The sequence below is a fragment of the Arctopsyche grandis genome, chromosome 1 (genome assembly GCF_051622035.1).
Source record: "Arctopsyche grandis isolate Sample6627 chromosome 1, ASM5162203v2, whole genome shotgun sequence".
Taxonomy (NCBI): Eukaryota; Metazoa; Arthropoda; class Insecta; order Trichoptera; family Hydropsychidae; genus Arctopsyche; species Arctopsyche grandis.
Window position 1 is genome coordinate 19,025,419 of NC_135355.1, and position 21,220 is coordinate 19,046,638.

Genomic DNA, 21,220 nt, shown 5'->3' on the forward strand with positions numbered 1-21,220 from the left:
TTTAGTATTATTAGGGTTTTTCTTTTAATATATTTTACATAAATTGAGACAATTGTTTTTCGCCGTTATCAAATCCTCTCACTATAAAATACGTGTGATAATTTTGTTTGCGAAAACACTCACTTAAACTAGACTGAAAGGTGACTGATAATGTGTTTATCACACGCTCGTGTAGGTTTTTTGGATTATTGTAATTTCGAATATTAAAAATTGTCCGTGTGTTTACGATGTAACGACTGATTGTTTGATTATCTGAATCTTACGCTCATTTTTAATTTGATTAAATGATTAATTAATGTAAGCTGGATAATAATTTTAAAAATATGTAATTGTTTTTTTTATGTAGCCATTTTATCTCAACAAAAGGAGATAATTTTATTTATTTATTCACGGACGCACGTCTTGCGTACTTAATTACCTGTCTATCATTTGTTATTAAAATTTATTATTGTTTTTGCAATTAATTATTTCTTATCTATCTAGTTATACAATCAGTTGTTTGTTTTTGATTTAAAATCTTGTTTTTTTTTTTTTACCTTGTGTTACCTTATGTTTTTATGTTACGTTATGTGATGTTATTTTAAAATTTTACCTTAAAAAATAAAGAAAATATCACCCGTAAATGTCAAGATTTATTCAGCTTTGTTCAGTTAATTAATTTACTTTTTTCTATTAGAAAAATTTCCAAAAGTAAACAAGTTCAACAACCGAATCCTTATTAACTCACTTATTGTATTCATGTTTATTTCGTTTTTGAAATAAAAATTTACCCGTCATAATTTGAAATTTGGAAAATGTCGAATTAGACTCGATTTGCCTTGTTTGCGTTGTCATACATTATTAAATAAGGAAAATGTAAAGATTCCTTTATTTATTTATTTAACGTTTTTTGACCATTGTGGCATTACAGGGAGAACCTAATGCGTCACAATGGCCTGTATGAATCGGACAGTATATAAGACTGAGCGAGTTTTCTACATACATCTGTTTATATCCGAACTCCATCTTATTAATAATCAGTAATAGCTTGTGGCTTGAAATCAAGCTGCTTACGACTAGTGTCCAATAAAAATATCGTGATTAAATATACTGCATATATTAATGTAGTTAATGCAACGGACGCGTAATAAACAGTGACGCTACTGAACGAGCAGCTCCTGCAGTATCTGCTAGGGCGAATTATAAATCCATTTGATATCAATAGTATTGAAAAGCTTAGCAATTTTTATTTGAATATGAAGTCCATTCGATTTTCATTCGATCCATCATTCATTATAATTATTAATATATTTTCAATGAAAATGAAGGATGGAGCTTCTAATCGCTATTTATTTAATTTCCACCAAAACAATAAAAATATCGTGGTTGAAGATACGTGAGTAATAGTGGCGTGTCGTGGAAATCTCTTGGATTTTATCGCACAGCTTTACCTACGTGTGCGCGAGGACACAATGGGACTAGGTGTCAAAATACCGAGTCCTTTTGTATCCTGCTCGCGCACACGTAAGTAAAGCTGTGCGATAAAAGCAGGGAAATTTTCACGGCACTGATAGGTAATGTAACGAACGCGGAAATAGTCAGTGACGCTGCCGAACGAGCAGCTCCCGCAGCGCTTACTATCCGCAAATAACAAATTAGTTTAATTGGCATTAGTCGTTCGCGCATTCGGCGCTGCTTTCGGCAGCAGCTTCACTCTAACGACGGTTCCATTATCAATGATTAATGAATATAATTACAATGTAACACTGTTGTACATTTTCCATTACGGAAACGTAACAAACGACTCATTTTTGAAATAGTAATTTTTTTTTTCGACCATGCACTACCTTGTATGGCGATCGATTTTCCATTAGTATGCAGTTCGTTCGGTCAATGTCGCGTCACTACTCGCGATATATGCATCAAACCACTTCCTACACCATTTTATACGTTGCATCATCAACTGATGCGTTCAACGTGCGATTTTTTTCGTTACATATTGTTTTAATTGTCTTCGGTCCAATTGAAGAACATCAATGAGAACAGTCACTGCGGCAGTTCCCCACCCATTCAGGTGTCGCATGCTCGACACTATTGTTCGCTCAGCGGAAACTTACCGCAAGCGAGCCTATTTTTGTTGTGTGTATTGTTCGTAGCATCGAAAGAAAAGTGAAAAGCATTTGGCAAAAAGTTGCCTCGTATTTTTAACCTTTTGCCGGCCATGTCAGACGGATTGCTCGCCTCAATAATAATTAGCTTCGGTCGTTATCTTACCCAGATGCGAAATGGACGATGTGTGGTGATGACGTCGACGTCTCTGGTATAAAGAGGCGTCGGTCGACCACAGACAGCCAGTCGCCAGCTTGGGTCGTCGCTGTTCACATCGCTCGTTCACGTCTCCATTCGCCATGAAGATCCCATCTGTTGAAGATACCCAACCTGCCTGCCTTTACGAGATTAGACAACGAGGTCAAAAGGATACCTGCTACGTCGTCGTCCCAAATCCAAATGTAATTTCTTTTATGTGTGTAGTTCAAGTCGATCAGGGTCATGTCGAATGATATCATATGCGTCTTTATACGATTGTACGTACAAATATATTGTACCACTCCAGTGATTTGCAATCGGTAGCTCGCTATCCGTCTTCTTTTTAATAATTAAACAAACTATTTTTTTTGTATACTTGCTATAGTGAATTTGTATGTGTAATATTAACTATTTCAAATTATACTATAATACTTACAATTCTAGTTGGCGTGAAAAACAGTTCTGCTTTTTATAGTTTGATGTTTAAACTATAATAAATTAAAAACATTATTATGGCTTACAGTATACTAACTTCAAATGCCTAATTTCCATTTTTTTTTTTATATTATCCAGGCAGAGTCGTAGCTAGGGTAGTTTTGGCCTGGAGGCAAACCAGCTACTTACCCCCACCCCCCCTTATAATAATTTAATTTAAAAATATAACGATATAGATTTCGACTAATCGAATAACTAGTTCGAATAGTCAATAAAATAGTAATAAATATAGCATACTAGTTGTTTTACCCGGCTTCGCTCAGTATTTGCTCAGCTTAAACACTGCGAATCTAATAGTAAATATTAATTTCTTTTTTTATTGAACTTATTTGAATCGAAAAAAAAGAATACTCAACCATACCGAATCGTCGTCATAGAAACTTTCAGAGATCCGGAGCAAGAACTTTTTTTTAGTTGTTCCGCTCCGACACCTCAGTACTTGTTCCAACTCCGCTCCGTGCTCCGAATAGTTTTAATAGAAATCATATTATTTATCATCTTTATTTATTAATTGTATTCATATACATATGATAAAAAATTATAAAATTTTATTTATAGACTATTTATTTATTATTAAAATATTTAATATTTAATATATATCATGAAAATACATATGTAGATATAACTATACTACTCGGTGTGGACATGCTTATTCCTAACTACCATAGTAACAGGAATAGAGAAAATAATCAAGAATATAATTTGATCACGATGGAAAAATAAAAAAGAAAGCTCCCACGTTCATTAGTACAAAACAACAATAAGTGAAAAAGTATATAAAATAATATAACCAAACCACATGATATGCCACATGTCAAATTATTCCAGGATAATAAACCATCAAATTTTAAAAAAGCATTCATTTAATTTTTAAATTCTGAAAGAAATTCTAATACATAACAATAAAATATCGGAGCAGTGGAGCACTACTAATTTTCGTGCTCCTGCTCCGTGCAAAAACTCTTTGCTCCGCGCTCCTGCTCCACGCTCCGCTCCAGATCTATGCTTTAATTTGTTTTTCGATTACCAACAAACCTTACATACATACAAAGTCTCTTTCCAAATTATATATTAGACTTGTTGTTTTACCTGGCTTCGTTCAATATTTGTAATATTTAGCTTAAACATGGCAAATCTAATAGTAAATATTCATTTGTTTTTTTATTAAATTTATTTGAATCGAAAAAAATATAATATTCAACCAATTGAATTGTCGAAGTTCCCAACCAAAGATACTTACATACAAAGTCTCTTTCGAAATTATATATTAGATTAGGTAAATGATAAATTGGTAATTAATTAATAACGTTATAAAAAATCGAAAATCTATAGATATGTATTGACATTTCAAATAAACTTATGCATATTATTTTACATATTATGGAATAATAATCAACCGCGTTTTACCCCCCTAATCTGCCTCCCCCACGCTTTGGTCCTATGTCCAGGGCTGTGGAGTCGTTATAAAACAACTCTGACCTACTCCAATTTTGAAAATTCAAAAATATAATTTTTAATTTAGTTTTAAATTTATTTTTTTCCCATTCGATTGATTTTCAATTACCCCTTCAGAATTTGCACACATGAGCTGATGTATAAATCATTAACTTTTAATGAAACTAATTAAATTTACGGATTTGTTAAATATTAGGCCTTATCAATTTTACCTAAATGTGAGAAAAAGAAAAGCACTGTGTCTAAGAGATATGCAATCATTAAGTATTAATGAACCACTCCTGTTAGTGATTCATATGTATGTATGTACATATATTATTCAGTAAAAATATAAATAAGAATCAGAGTCGCTCGATTTTTAACGACTCCAACCCCGCAACCCTTTTATTTCTATAAAATATCTATCAATAAAACAATTATTTGTACTATTGTGCATTTAATGTTGTATTTTTAAACGTGTTATTTGTGTTGGTATTTGATTTATTTATAAATGGAAGTTCTAAAACTAATGTGGCTAGTTAAAGACGAATGAATGACTTTTAATAAGTTAAAATATTGAAAAATTTAAATGATTTAATTTATGGTATAAAATTATCAAAATTGTTGAACGGAAAGATTGAGATAGTGCTTAAAATACAGATAATTTATTTTTAAATTGTCGCTTTCACTCTTGTTTGTATTTATTGGTGGGCACTTACTCATGTTTTCTTTATTTCTTTTTCAGGATCTGGTCAAAAGTCATCTGATGTTCGCCGTTCGCGAAGAGGTTGAAGTGCTCAAGGAAAAAATAGCCGAACTGATGGAGCGCATTAACCAACTCGAGGTGGAGAACAGCTTCTTGAGGTCACAAGCGTCTCCGGAGACGCTTGCCCAACTGGCAGCTCAATCCAACAATATCAGCCCTCCCGCAGGACCTGTCTCCTAAAGAAATAATGAAAAATGTTATATCAAAAAGTCGTCGTCGTCATCATCTCATTTTCAATATTGTCATTTTCCGCAGTGGAATGATGCTCGCGAGTTATTATTTTGATTTTCCAACTCGGCTGCCGGATGAAGTGTGAGTCGCATAAATCGCTCCATGTCCGATACACAAGGCATAGATGATATAGTAAATTCCAAACGATGGATTTGCGTCGGTGTATCGCACGTTGGTGTTTGGCGACCTGGTGCTAAGTGCCTAATCTTTTCGGGCACTTGAAGTTACAGGAGTCTAGTCGAATAGGTTTAAATTATAAGGCATCTATTTTTCTATTAAGTGTAACCGAACTGTGGGCTATATATGCACTGTCTTTCAAGACGCTGTCCATATGATGGTAGGATGGAATCTCTAATATATATTACATGTATACATATATTACTGTGTTTAAGCTTAACGAATGATTATTTATGAAAAGACTGTTAAAACGACAGTTGATTCCGGATGCACTCCTTTATTCTAATTTATAATCATGTTAAATTATTTTAACACTAGCATTTACTCTGCTAGTTTTATTCTTTCTACTTCAATGTTGACAAAGTGACTAAATCATTTCTTTGAGTCTTGTGAGGATGAAGATAATTTTACATCAAATTATCTTATCTTTCTTTGTGCACAATTTTGTTTGACAATGTTTTCTTTTAATTATTTTACATTTCTATTTTAGCCCACATTTAATTAATTACTCATTCATTGATGGTAAATTTTTGTAATCAAAGTGGCATAACATATTTACTTGGTATTTTGTGTTGTTTATCTATTTAATAGTATTAATGAAGTGTTTCTTCAATTTATCAATATTGCTTTGAAACATTTAGCAAATTTATGCTTGATTCTATTATAATATTATAATTTGTATCTAAAAAAAAATATCACAAAATAACTTTTAAATATACTAGATAGAAATGCACTATAATTTAAATTAAATGAATTAAATAAATAAAATAAATACATTGGCTAAATTTCGAACTGATAGTAAAATTATTTTTGTGTTTCACACTGCATTTGTATCAACATTGCGCACTAGATATAATCAATCTTATAGATAGATATGAATTTCAAAATGCCTTTTGTGAATGCATGAATGTAATCGTTGTTTGATTTCATTTATATTAATTTTATCAATTATCCATAGCGTATTTATTTTTAATCCGCTCATATTAGAACGGCTCTTGAGTAATTTCTACATTTAGGTATTTATTATATATTAATTAATATCTGCTGGGTATTTTTCATAAGTAGACTTCACAATATAAATCATTTTAATTAAAATTTATGCATTCATTGTTCATTGATGTGGATTTTGGTGTTCGAACGGAAACCACATTTTTGGCCAGCCAAAAAGGGCTTAAATTACTTTTAAATAAGTCATTATGGCTGTGCTATATTTTAAAAATGTATATTTTAAATTAATGTATAAAATATATTAAAAAAAAGCAATTTTATCATAGCCCCCTTAATTTCTATTAAATTCATAAAAATAATGTGTGTTACGCCTGAGACTAGAATCACTAGATTTTTTTTAATAACTTAATATTTTACATATGTTATATATTCATATTATAAATACTACTTTGAGTACATTAAAATCTTTAGTTTATATCTACATAATATTTATTTATTTTTAAAACTATCCATAACAATGCATGATATTGTTGGAATCTAATTTGGTAGTTCTTTTATAATTTAATCAGAATAAGAAATTTAAGTGTAACACCCACGATTTTTACAATTAAATAAGTTTTTTTTTATTATTTCATATTTTGTATCGTTTAGCTGTAAATATGATTAGCTATGAGTCTGCTTTTGTAAATATAAAGCATGTATTTAAGTACATATAGTATTATTTTATAGAAATTCTAAATAAAATATATAAATAACTGATATGTGAATATGATAATTTTTTTAATATATTGTCTCATGCGAAGTTTTGTATGTTTGAAGAACCAATTCTATGAAAAAAACAGTATGGAATGAGTTCTTACGGAAGGTAAACGAGATTTGTAAGTGAAATTACGACAATTGTTATAATTAAAACGTATTGTCTATATTAATGTAAATAAATTGTCCAATTATAAATAGCTTACATACCTAAAATGTTCCTTATTATTCAATAAAAATTGATGACATACATCTTCATTATTTTATTTTTATATAGTATGTATCTTTATTTATATACATACATAAATACGTACGAAAATCAAAATTTCAGAATATATTAACTGGCGAACACACTAAATTAAATTTAACCTTAATTCGAAAGAATACTACATATATTCATTTTGATTTTCGGTGTTGTAGTGGTTTGGTTACTATGAGTAGGTTGGTGCTAGTGCTTCCAATCCCGGAAGGTTTCTTCAGCACCGGGATTGCGGAGCTGGGAATTTCCGATCCCGGTGATAGCACCGGGATTTCAAATGTATAACAGAAAAAAGTTCAATTGCATGTTTTCATATTTCAAAAACGTTCAATTGCATTTTGCAAACTCCCGATGTTTCACGCAAAAAATACTCCCATATTGACGTACTATTTTTTGAGAGTTTGGCTACATTCTACATGGTCGGCGGCGGTCTCCGTGATTTGACAGAATGTTAAATTACAGAAAACGCAAATATCAGAATGCAAAGATCGAAAATCAAAAGATCTCAAGTCGAAAGATCAAAAAAAATGGTGCATGGTAAATTACAGAAAACGCAAAGATCTTAAGTCGAAAGATCAAAAAAAAAATGGTGCATGGTAAACGGTACATACTCACTTAATTTGCGCGAGCAGGATACAAGAGGAACATCCTTTTCCTCCCGTGTTAATGTGCGCGCGCAGAATACGGGAGGAAAAGCATGTTCCTCTTGTTCCTGTTGTATCCTGCTCGCGCAAATTAAGTGAGTATGTACCGTTTACCATGCACCATTTTTTTTTGATCTTTCGACTTAAGATTTTTCGATGTTTGCCTTCCGATATTTGCGTTTTCTGTAATTTAACATTCTGTCAAGTCACATAGACCCGGTTGGCGGATGTTTACCAACTTTTATACATAACTTGGTAAAATTTCAGAAACACAAAAAAACCTTGATTCTCTAAATTAAAAGTACTACTTTAGATTTAGGAAAAAATATTGGGGTATAAAATTAATAATTTCTATTACATGTAAGAAATTTTCAAAATACACTGACTCACAATAAACACAGAAACGGCAACCCGGCGTCGAAACGGGTGGAAGAAATGGGTGGCAAACAAATGGACTATGACTTTCATTGCTCATCCTACCATTATTCATTATATAATGTTGTTTTATGTTTTTTTCCATATTATTTTTGTAAAAATAATATTTTTAAAGAAATTTCTGCCAGCACCGTAATCCCGGTATTCAGACTAGTTTCAGCACCGGGATTCACGGTAGCAGAAAACACCGGGATCCCGGTGTTGGAAGCCTCAGTTGGTGCCTATAATATTGTCAACCAATAGGTGACAATATAGGTCAATATATATATATATATATATATATATATATATATATATATATATATATATATATATATATATATAATTTATTTAAATGTGAAAAACCAAAGGAAAAGTATGTACATATTGTATATGAAATTAAAGATAGCGCCCATGGCAACCGGTTCCGCGACAAATCACTCACGGACTTTACACTCAACGGTTTATAGTTTTTGATCGATGCAATGACACATGTATCAAATCATATAGATTTCAAATTAAGTGTAAATTATGATCACTGCAATCGTTTGTAAAAGTCAGATCAATTATTTTGATAAATCTGCGGATTTTCAAAAGCTTTTATTTAGTTTATAGTACCGGTAGTACCAAAAACTTGTTTTCGGTCAAATACCGATACCACCGGTATCGGTAGTAAACAGAGTGTATTACCCATATTCGTTTTTTTGACAATAGTTAATATTGAAAATTTTTGACAATGCTTTATATTGAGTGTAAAGTCCGTGAGTGATTTGCCGTGACACCATTGCAACCCCCCTTGGATCTGCATATGAGTTGCGTAACACAATCTCTGCGAGCCATTAGCGTGCTCATTATCCGAGTCCGGTTGGTCCACCCTGGCGTACCTATTGTTTGGTTCTGTGATTATTGTCCAAAAGTCACTAAAATCTCTATAACGGAACATCTGGCAGCCGAAAAGTCCATCATACTAACGATAACTACCACACTAACGAGAACTCGAATGCCAAATATTCCGTATCTGCGATTTTCATGGCAAAAATTGTCTTTTGGGCGATTGCAATGTGCGTAATAATCCAATTACCCTATGGTTTACGCACGAACTCAACCAGGTCTGAGAGAACTCTAGCGTGTACATACATTGTTGGGCACTTACGGGTCCCGTTAGCATAACCCAGCATGTACGCACAGATTTTATTAGGTCTGGACATCCTCTCTCATGTATCCACGTTACACTTTAATAAAATTGCCCAGCAAAAATGAAACCTTTTGAGTGATAGATCTGGCCGTAAAGTGGGGTATTTCGATGAAAAGCAAACGTCATACGAATACGTCAGTAGCTAGTGTCAGTGTCGGTAGCGGTGGCGAGAAAACTGTTAGTACTTCTTAATCAGCTCGAATATGGCGGGTGGTGGACGTCGCCTGGTGCAATGGGAAGTTTCCGCAACCCCCTTAGCTCCACTGACATCTCTCCAAAGAGATCTCATTTTCGACCTGGCAGACATCTACTCACACTACCAGGTCTTCACTGCTTAAAGTTCACTCTAGAAAACGGAGCTTTAATTTTATGTTTATCAATTATATGTTGAAATCTTCTAGGATTCAAGTGAACGGAAAACTAGCGATACCATTGAACCAGCTTCATTAAAAAAATCAACTGATATCGATGTTGAAAGTACACAACAATTTCTTCAATGGTACGATGAATTGGAGTGCGGTGCTTCCAAAGGAGATGATTCTTTATATTTAGATTATTATAAGCAATTAGAAGAGAGAAAAAACGAGTGTGGAATTCTTTTACAGCAGGTTCATCACCATATTATTTCTTAACCAAATCTGGGGTAGGAATGTTTATTGCTAATCATTGCTTGTAGCGGATAGCGAGTATGATGATATTGAGTTTGTCCTCTTTCTATATTATAACACAATTAAATGTATATACATTCTTCTGCCATTAACACATTTTGTCTATTTGGCATCTAATGTAGAAATTAAGGTGAACAACATAGCACAATGTATTAAAGTTGTGACTCATTAAGCCTTTGCCCGCGGCAATAAATATAGCGAACAAACTCTGTACGCGGCACCTTTTTCGCGAATTTGGCAATCGAGTTTTCGACCTTAAATACAGATTTTAATATTTACTCAAGTAACCAGATATGTTAATTAATACATAAAGTATTATTTTAAACAATAAAATACATAATATATCTCGTAGTTTTGGCTTAATTGTCAAATAATCATTCTTCATACAATTCAGACGTATAGCCGCCATTGTTCAAGATGTGACGTCACATAAACGAGGTTTCAGTATGGTTCCACAAAAAACTAATTTTAACTGGTATATATTCGTTTTAAGCAAATTGAATAGATGGCATTCTACTCTCAGTGATATATTCAACCAATTTTGAACCTTAAAACAGTTGAAATAGGCGCATATAAGGCTCAAAATCGCGTGCAAAGTTTAGAAATTCTATGGAAGACAGCCGCGCTACTGACTTGTCGCGCAAAGCTTCCATAGAAGACGGCCGCGGGCAAACGGTGTGATAAACATTTTTTGTGATAAATTCATAACATATCCAAATAAAGATGACATTGATTGTGAAAAACGTATTAGTCAACAATGTGTGGCAATTAACACTATTTGTCATGCTTTGGAAATTCTGCCCATGATAATATTACAGTAAAATTTTTAAAATATATTATGTATGTTTACATGGATTCAACTTTATCCGATTATTATACAGGTGGATGCTGCCCTACAAAATTTTAATAAACTCTCGGATGAATATAATCTCGTTTCGACGAAAACGAACGCGTTGCATGTAGCGAGTGCCCAGCTAATAGCTGATCAAAGCAAGCATTTTAACATTAGCACAGAAATTAAAAACAAGATGCACTTTTTCTCGCAAGTTGAAAATCTATCCCAACGTCTTAATAGTCCCACCTTATCTGTGTCTAGCGAATCATTCTTCACCATTCTGTCAAAAATTGACGAGTGTATGACTTATTTAAAAGAAAATGTGAGTTTCATTTATAATATGTCTATCTTACCAAACTAGATTATTTAACCTTTTTTTCAACCAAGAATTTTTTTTTCAGTCAAATTATAAAGAATCAAATGTCTATTTAATAAAATATAGGCATTGCTTATCTCGTGCCTTCAATTTGATTCGTTCGTATGTAAATCATGTTCTTACACATGCTACTGAACAGATTTTAACACCACGACCTCAATTAGACGCCGATTCGACGCAAATCGAATTATTGCCTTTGAATCCAACAGCAGATACAGCTTTTGCATTATTTTTTGGAAAATTTCAAGCAGCAGCTCCCAAATTAAAAAATATTTTCAAAGAAATTGAAGATAGAGTGGAAAAAAGCGAAGAGTAATCTTTCAATTCATTAATAATATTATAATTACTTTAGTGTTCTATTATAACGATACTATTATAATTTGCAGATACGCTAATTTGCTTCAAGAATGTCAACAGTGCTATTTGACGCAGAGAGCTCAAGTCATATGGAGTGGTGTTGAAGCTGCAGTCAAAGAATTAACTGATAACCATAAGGGAGATCATTGCACATTAATGCGATCAGCATGCTCATTTCTAATGCACATTTCACAGGATGAATGGGATCTTTTTTATCAATTTTTCTCACAGTCATCTCCGCTTCTAACGTAATAAAAATATTCACAATTTGATGCCTCGGTATTGATACCTTTTTATATACTTATGTATGTACATTCGTTTATATAGGTCATATTTAGGAGGACTTTGTAACACTTTATATGATACTCTACGCCCATATGTTATTCACATAAATCATCTAGAAACATTAGCAGAACTATGTACAATCTTAAAAATTGAAATGTTAGAGGAACACGTCAATAGTAACCGTAAGTGCCTCCGATCTGAAATTAATTCTATGACACAATTTAGCTACAGATTTTAAATGCTTATGTCACGTTTACAGCTGAACCATTAGCAGCATTTGGTCGTGTGGCTGCACAGTTATTGCAAGATTCCCAAGAGAGATTAGCTTACCGTGCCCATGTGTGCTTACGATCTGACGTTTTAAATTATAAACCGGCTGCCGGAGATCTTGCCTATCCTGAAAAACTTTTGATGATGGAGGTGCGTCAATTTTACGATACATTTCTGAAAATATATCTAAGGATTATAAAATTTATGTTTTATTTTTCACAGCAAATCGCTCTTTCTCTTCAAGAACAACCATTGAAGAGATCTGATTCTCATAATTCGATGGTGTCTGTTGGATCTGTAACATCTCAAGAAGTAGCGAACATTAATAGCGAAGGTAGCCGACAGCGACTTTCTGGTTTGTTTCATTGATATGAAAATAAATTCAAAGCATCAAATATTAAATAAAATTGATATTATATTTATATGTATTTTATTAAATATATGTAGTGTCCAGCTCTCCAGCTGATTTACATGGAATGTGGTATCCCGGTGTACGTCGTACTTTAGCAACACTTTCAAGATTATATCGATGCCTTGAAAGACCCGTTTTTCAAGGATTATCTCAGGAGGCCTTAGTATTATGTGTTACAAGTGTAGCTAATGCTGCTCAACAAATTTCATCAAAAAAGGTTAACTATTCTGTCACAATCCACTTCTAATTTAAATTCTTTTTGGTTACATATGTACTTAATTTTTTTCTCCCAAAATCCCAATTGACTCCATTTTAATGTTTTATATATTTTCTTTTCATACGAGTAGTCTAAAAGACGTTTGTTTAATTTTAGACGGTTATAGATGGAGAACTTTTCCAGATTAAACATCTTTTAATACTGAGGGAACAAATAGCTCCTTTTCAAGTAGATTTCACTGTTAAAGAAACAACACTGGATTTTAGCAAAGTAAAAACAGCAGCCCTCGGACTCATTCAAAAGAGGAATCAATTATTTTCGATGAATTCTAACAATGCCCTTTTGGAATTCCTTTTGGATGGCACACCCATGGTTAGAGAACATTTACTGGACTCACGGAAAGAAGTCGATCGTCGATTGAAAAGCTCTTGCGAATCTTTCATCAAACATTCCACTGAAATTTTAATATTGCCACTAGTCAAATTTTTAGAAAATGTATGCCTTGAACCATAAACTTGTATAAGTATATTATTACATAAGCAAATTAATTTTGTTAATGCATTGTTTCATCTATATTGAGCAGGCACAAAAAATGGCCAATGATGGAAATACGGCGAGGGTTTCACCCGAACAAATTGCTGCTATTTTATTGGAAACGCAGAGGCTAATAAAAGCCAATTTATCCCCACTTCAACGTTCCATGCAACTTTACTTAACAAACAAAGAAACGGAATTTATTCTGTTCAGACCTATAAGAGTGAGTATTCTCGTAGATATTTGATGGGTCCAGATTTACATTTATATTATTCAATTTTTATTCAACTTTTAGAACAACGTTGTCGGCAACTATATCCAAATAGAACAAATACTGAACAACGGAAGTTACTCACCAGACGATATGATTATTGCAAGTTGTCCAACAGCTGAACAAGTTTCAGTATTACTATCTTCGGCCAGCCTTTTAACTGGAAACGAACCAGTGATGCCTTACAGTAGCAATAAAAGAAAGATTAGCACAGTTAAATCAACATCTAATGCTGTACCTGTTTCGAGTGCCGATCCAAATAAAGACAACAATAAATCATTCATTATATAAGTAAAACAGTATATTTTAAATAAAATTATTTATTATGGTACATCATATTCCTTATAAGTTGTTATAATCTTTTAATAAATATGGAATACTTTCGAAGATGTTTGACATTAATTACACTCAACCTGCTAAATCGAGAATTTTTGACTATATTTTTCGTTACATAATTATAAGCTTAGAATCTTATCCAGTACATACGGGATCTGATAACTGCGTAATCGATTAAGTTTTCTACAGGCCCAATGGCAGCAACAGCTGGACATCTATCATAAATATATTTCATTGCTACATTTTTTAGGTTGCTTGCGTTAACTGCATTGATACGTTCCTCCAGCTCATGGTGTGGGATACGTCTGTTGTAGCACAGCATTTGACGGCCGATATCTTCGCAAACGGGAGTTGTGCCATCTAATTGCAACAGCATGTTAGCTTTCAAAATATTTTTTGCTCGTTCGACCTCACCGTCGGTTACGTTTGTGCACAGTTTCATCCATTCGTTTTGAACGTTGAACATCATTTCTTCACATTTCAATGGATCGCAAACAAAGTAAACACCCCAGAGGCCGGTGTCTTTATAGCATGTGTTGAAAGCTTGATAACTATGACACATATTTTCCTGGGCAGCATTCCTGGCCATGGTGGAAGCGTTGTTGGAACTGCCTCCTTGTGTTCGGTCCCAGGATCCAAGGAGAGTATTGGCCACCATCAAAGGAATGGTATCTTGGTTGCTCCAGCCAGCGCCTTCGACGGCAATGGCTACATGAGCCAATGGTAAAGAATCATCACGATGGCGGATTTCAGAACCGGTGAATCTGCACGGTGTCCAAGCCGGGATTTCGTTTTCATATTTGTTGGAGAGTCCAGAGAATTGTTGTTCAGCGAATTTTACCAATTCCTCGTGTTTTATTCCACCGCTAGCAGCCAAAACCATACGAGATGGTTTGTAGTGGGTTTTTACATAGTCGACGAGATCAGTTCTCGAAATGGATTTGATATTCTGAGTGGGTCCAAGAATGGTGTTGCCCAATGGTGTACCTTGATACGCAGTCGAATGAAGATAGTCAAAGACGACTTCTTGCAAGTTGCTTTCTACATCTTGCATTTCACGTAGAATCACGCCTCGTTCTCGTTCGATTTCGGGTTCAGCGAGTTTAGAATTTTGAATGATGTCAGCAAGGATCTCGACTGCTTTAGGAGCATCTTTGGAAAGACACTTGGCATAGAAGACGGTCTGCTCTCGGGAAGTATACGCATTCAGGTGGGCGCCCATATTCTCGACTTCCAACTCGAGGTCTGTCTGCGAGCGTTTGGCGGTGCCCTTGAAGTAGGTCGGTCATCGGAAACAAATAAAAAATACACATTTTTTATCTTTAACATTTAAATGCTGTAGATCTCAATACAAAAGATTCATCGCAAGGAAAATTCTTCAGGTAATACCATACGACTTTTTTTTAAATTTAAGCTTTTCATATGAAAAATTAGCTTTATTGAAATTTTATTTTTAAATTAAAATTTTTTAAAATAAAAAGATACAACTTACACAAAAATAATAGGAAATTCTAAGCAAATGATTGATTACATACATACAATTTTTGATAGTTCATTTTATGCAATATATGTATTTATTTGGATATGTAGAAAATATCTACATTTGATTTATTTTTTGCACAAATTGTGTAAGATGTTCAGTTGTGCAAGTAAATCTTACATGTCTTGTTTATTTGCGACTAAGTATTTTGCGTGAAAAATCTGAAATATTAGTTGCAAATTATTGAATACGCGTATATTAGTATATAGAAAACTTGGTTTTATTTTAAATCTCCGTATTGTACATGATGAAATATTATCGCATGGGTGTTATTTATTTATATAATTTTAGCTATTAGCTAATTTAAAAAATACATATTAATTACTTAACTATAAAATTTTATATTTAACTTATATGTAATGTCCCTCACAGAGGTGTGTCCTCGCACCTCGCAAGAATGCATCCACGGTCTTAGAGGACCTGATGTACTCAGGGAGGGCATTATACATGAGCACAACCCTGTGAAAAACACCCCCAGCTGTCTTCTCTTTTCTTACTCTACTTACAATTAATTTGTCCTTATTATTAGTATAAAACCTATGTATATCTCCATTCCTTATTGTATACTCATTAAAGTACTTAGGTAATAACCTATGATCTAACTTAAAAACAAAAGACAATGTACTAAGGTTTTGGCATATTAAGTTATTAAATATTAAATAAATAAATAAAAGAAATGTGTCGATACGTTCGCGGTCAAATTTTTTTCAATTATCTTTTAAATATATTTAATTCAATTGTTTAATATGAAAAAAAAATGGTATAAACTACCTACCTACCTACTTATATATAAACAATATAAAAATGAATGAATTAAATAATTTTTCAATGGATGGCGCCAAATGCTTAGAGAATTGGTCGGAGGAAACATTGGTAGCAAACAGTATAGACATATAGAAGTTTTTTTCTTTTGTTATTTTGTTGGCAGGGTTTTAGCTGTGACATACATTTATGTCGAGTTTCAGTTGCCATCCTGTGTTCGGAGCGCTATCACCACTCGTCTTGTTCGTAATTACATATTACAGTGGGGGTGGGGGTGGGGGTGTACCTTGAAAGCCATGTGCTCGAGGAAGTGGGCCACGCCGTTGTTGGCGGAGGACTCGAAGCGGGAGCCGGCGTCGATCCAGATGCCGACGGTGGCGGTGGGCGCGCCCGAGTCTTCGCTGGCGACGCGCATTCCGTTGGCGAGCGTCGAGAGGCGCGTCGGCGGCGCGTTCACCAGCGCGTTCCGGTGCTCCACCCCTGCAGCCATCGTACCCGCACCTCTCGCACCCCTCGCACCCCTCGCACCCCTCGCCACCGCCATCGCTCGCGCCCGCATCAGCCCCGATATCCCCGACATTCTCGACCTCTTCCTGTTTACGTAATGACGGACGACAGCCAACCGCACCGACCGCACCGACCGCACCACTCGCACCAACCCCACCAGCCCCACCAGCCCCACCAACCCCACCACTCGCCGATCGATCGACTCGCCACTGCTACCATCCATCATCTACCAATCGCTACCGGGACAACCGCCGCCACCGCTACGAAAATCGTGTGCCCTGTGTCCTGTCGCACTGTCCAAATATTTTTCAGCATCAGTGCCGGCCTTACACCCTATGGCGCCCTCGGCCGATTTTCTCCAAGCACCCCTAGAATTAAAAAAAAAAATTGTTTACCTTTTTTTTCCGAGCTTGACACCGGCAGCAAAGTGGTTAACAAGATTTCCCAACCTCAGGTAGAGTTAAAAATAAATAAATAAAATTATAATTCAAAAGTGAGCCTTTATTTCAGCCAAATCTATAATTGAAGCTGAAAAATAAAGATTTTCAGCGATATCATTTTCAGTAGATACAGTTTGTTCAGACCAATTGTCTGATGGTCGGCGTTCTTAGGAAGATCGCGATTCTTCCTTCCGGATTCTTAGGAAGATCGTGAAACGTGGTGTGAGTGAGCGTTATACTCTAATAGCGAGCGTTATACGTATAATTTTTTCAGATTTATTAAGAGTAAGTATATTTCACATGGCCTTGAGCATTCATTCTCATATAATAATAAAAGTTGTGTCGGTCTTGAGATCGCTAATGCTTTTGCTAAATTTTTTAACTCTGTTTTTGATCAGAGATCACCATCCCTTGATGCTAATTTGGCTTCCCAAATTGGTACTGAGGGTGTCGGTATAGACATTCCGCGGGTCTCGCTTGGAGATATTAGGATGGCAATTTCGAAGCGGAAGGTGTCTGTTGGGCTTGACGGTGTGCCCCCTAACGTATTAAAGGCATGCTGTAATTCGTTCTTACAGCCTCTTCAGTTTATTTTTAACCTTATTCTTGGTTCTGGTAATTATCCTGAAAAATGGAAATTATTTAGAATCATTCCTATACATAAAAGTGGCTCTAAAAATGAGGTTGAAAATTACAGACCTATTGCTATCATCTCAGATATCCTTCACCGTTCGATTTTTTTGCAATTCAAAAAATTGTTGTGTTATGAGCAGCATGGTTTTTCACCATGTCGTTCCACTACCACTAATCTTGCCTGCTTTTCATATTATACCATGTCTAAAGTTGACGGGAGTCAACAAGTTGATGTAGCCTACTTTGACTTTCGTAAAGCCTTTGATCTTTTCAATGATGACGCTCTTATGATCAAATTAGCTGAAGTGGGTGTTTTTTCCACGTCTTCTTAAACTCTTTGCTTCTTATCTTAGTGCCAGGAAGCAATTTGTTAGATATGGTATTTATGAATCTCCTTCATATTTTACGCGATCTGGTGTAACGCAGGGGTCCACCCTAGGTCCTTTACTATTTACTATAGTTATCAATAACCTCCCTAAAGTACTACGCAATGCTTCATTTCTCTTGTTCGCAGACGACGTTAAATTATTCTTTGCTGTTAAGGATGAGAGGCAAGCCTCTCTCCTTCAAGCAGATATTAACGCTGTTTTAGAGTTCAGTTCCAGTTTAGGGTTTGAACTGAATACTAGTAAATGTGCCATTATGAGTTATGAAAATTCAATTATTAATAAAGCACATGTAATATCATGTAAAAAATTAGATAAAACGAATTCCGAAACAATAAAAAAACTGGTTAAAGATAGCTCATTTGATTTGTGGGGGGAACATGTAAATGATAAAGTTCTGTTCCGACCAAGTCTTCATGGTCAGCTTTCGTGGCGTTACGACCAAAGGAGCCGTTTTGGAGGGAGATCGGCGCCGAGCGCGCGTCCCCGCCTCCTATTCGTTTTCCGCTTCGGTCGAGTGAACATCTCTGTTCGCTACCGAGTTTGTTCCCACCACCGAGTCCCGATCAGCTCAGCCTGGATCGGCAGACGATACTGGAAGTACAGCTTCAGTATACGTCCGGTGAGAAGTGAGGAAATCCTGGTCTTTCTTCGTCGAAGTCAGATCACGTAGTCACGTGAGGAGTGAGGTTATCATAACCTCTCGAACACGTGCGCGCTAATTTCACGACGGACTCCCCCCCCCCCCCCACTGCTTATTCTCTGTATTTATACATATATAAAATACAGTCACCATACAAACAGAATTACAACCTGTTTTTATTATTATACAATTTCCCCCCTTTTTCCACATCACGCATCCCACGCACATTACGAAGGAGAAAGGGACATAGCAGAGCAGCCGACATCAGCAGAGACCAGACCACCGACGACGAAGGAAGGCACCTTGAGGAAACCAGCCCCGCCCACGCTTACCACTAGCTATCTCAGAAAACCGACTTCGGGGGTGCTCTCGAGTTGAACATCCCTGGAGTCTGTACATTGGTCCTTCGATTCCGTATGTCTTCAGAGCTGGTCTTCCAACGTCGTCGAATCCAGGTTGGTCGTAATTAGCATTTTTCTGTTGTTGTTGCTATTTTTTTTGGTCGTCAACGTCCATTTTGTTTTTTCCCGCGTCCATTTTTTCCTTTGTTTGATTTCGTCGCATTTCAATAATGGCGTCTTTGAGTACGCTTAAAAATACGCGGAAAAGAATTCGCGCTCGGTTAACGAGAAACGCGAATCAATTGGGGGACGATCTGAGCATCTTCGAGCTCAGAATCAGGCTCGAAACAATCAGACCATTACTGTCTGAATTCGAAGCGATCCAAGCTCAGATAAACGAGCTGGACCAAGAAGAGGCGCAGGCCTCCGAATCCGTCGTGGACCTATTTGATAGGGAGCATATGGCCGCCTTCGTGCGATGCACCGAAGCAATCAATTTGCGTGAGCCGCAATTGAGCGCTTCACCGTTAGATGGCGCTAACCTCACAATGTCACCTGTACCGCAATCAAATTCGGCAATAAAATTGCCCCGTTTGGAGTTGCCCACCTTCGAAGGCAACGTCCAAAATTGGCCGCTTTTTTCACAACGCTTCTTGGCCGCTATGGCCGGCGAGAGTTCGCAAATCGCCCGGTTCCAATACTTACTAAGAAGCCTAAAAGGAGAGCCCCAACGTTTAGTTGACGGCCTGGAATTAGCTTCAAATTCATTTACGAGCGCGTGGTCTATTTTGGATCAGCGCTATAACATCAAGAAAATTATTGTTCAGCATCACCTTCAGGCATTGCTTGAAGCCGAGCCAGTTGTGAGCAACAATCACGTCAGTCTGCGTCGTCTCATAGATGATGCCAACATGCATGTACGTGCGCTCGTTAACTTGGGCGTCCGGGTCGAGACCTGGAACGAGATTCTGGTGATGTTTATCACCAGAAAACTCGACCGGAGTACACTTCTGCAATGGGAGCTTCAGACTCCCAAGTATGAAGACTGCACGTTTAGCAAAATAATGCATTTTCTAACGTGCCAGTGCCAATCGATGGCAAATGCCGACTTCGTCTTAAAAGGCGAGTCGAATCCTCGACCAAGAACCATTACGAATCCGAAGGCAGCAGTTCTGCATGTGAGGAGGGAACGCCCCTCCTGCATCAGTTGCAGCGGAAGTCATTCTCTGCTAGCCTGTCCATCATTCCGCCAAATGAGCGGTGATGAGCGTAGGTCGAACGCCATAAAACGTCGACTATGTCTCAACTGCTTGAGGCCAGGGCACATAGTTCACGCGTGCCAAACAAAGCAGAGATGCTTCAAATGCGGTCATGCCCATCACACCATGTTACATGACTCAACTCCATACCAAACTTCGCCTTCAAATAAGGCCAAACATTATCGGAGCCCCAAGAAATCAGAGAACGCCAAACCCGTAAAATCATCGTTGGTTTTACACTCGGTGAGACGCGTATCGCCTTCTCACGCCCGAACTGTCCTGTTATCCACCGTGGAAGTACAAGTTCGCGGCGGAGATGGGCGTTCGCACAAGGTTCGAGCATTGTTAGATAACGGCTCCGAACTCAACCTCATCTCTGAAGACTTAAGAAGGCGACTCGCCTTAAAGTCGAAATGGATGGACGTCAACCTGGTAGGAATAGGTTCAAATAGGACGTCCATTACTAGTGGCGCGGTAATTCGAATTCTACCGCGCATCCCCAATCAGGGCTCCAGTGTTGATCTCGATTGCGCAATCATGCCC

The 21,220-nt window shown here is 36.1% G+C and overlaps 3 protein-coding genes and 1 long non-coding RNA gene across 6 annotated transcripts in view; 2 read left to right on the top strand and 2 right to left on the bottom strand.

Moving 5' to 3' along the window:
- The window catches only part of LOC143912007 (uncharacterized), a 92,686-nt gene extending 85,345 nt beyond the window's left edge, over nucleotides 1–7,341 (top strand). For all 3 annotated transcript variants that reach the window (XM_077431126.1, XM_077431118.1, XM_077431142.1), the window contains one exon: nucleotides 4,961–7,341. In XM_077431126.1, the coding sequence (XP_077287252.1) occupies nucleotides 4,961–5,161 (201 nt within the window). In that variant the 3' untranslated portion in view covers nucleotides 5,162–7,341. The remainder of the gene's footprint in view (nucleotides 1–4,960) is intronic.
- On the bottom strand, nucleotides 2,138–4,457 carry LOC143912395 (uncharacterized). The gene is made up of 2 exons (XR_013260634.1): nucleotides 3,826–4,457; nucleotides 2,138–3,241 (listed from the first exon to the last, which is right to left on the bottom strand). It is a non-coding gene; the product is annotated as an uncharacterized LOC143912395 (long non-coding RNA).
- Nucleotides 7,342–9,669: 2,328 nt separating the features above from the next.
- On the top strand, nucleotides 9,670–14,215 carry Cog3 (conserved oligomeric Golgi complex subunit 3). Its single transcript, XM_077431185.1, has 12 exons — nucleotides 9,670–9,928; nucleotides 10,007–10,213; nucleotides 11,155–11,430; nucleotides 11,510–11,796; nucleotides 11,871–12,089; nucleotides 12,169–12,308; nucleotides 12,386–12,546; nucleotides 12,619–12,751; nucleotides 12,844–13,025; nucleotides 13,182–13,520; nucleotides 13,609–13,782; nucleotides 13,855–14,215. The coding sequence occupies exons 1-12, from the start codon at nucleotides 9,809–9,811 to the stop codon at nucleotides 14,119–14,121; spliced, it is 2,505 nt and encodes an 834-aa protein (XP_077287311.1). The 5' UTR covers nucleotides 9,670–9,808; the 3' UTR covers nucleotides 14,122–14,215.
- UQCR-C1 (Ubiquinol-cytochrome c reductase core protein 1) lies at nucleotides 14,116–19,226 on the bottom strand. The gene is made up of 2 exons (XM_077431438.1): nucleotides 16,755–19,226; nucleotides 14,116–15,436 (listed from the first exon to the last, which is right to left on the bottom strand). The coding sequence occupies exons 1-2, from the start codon at nucleotides 17,199–17,201 to the stop codon at nucleotides 14,294–14,296; spliced, it is 1,590 nt and encodes a 529-aa protein (XP_077287564.1). The 5' UTR covers nucleotides 17,202–19,226; the 3' UTR covers nucleotides 14,116–14,293.
- Between the last annotated feature and the right edge of the window lie 1,994 nt (nucleotides 19,227–21,220).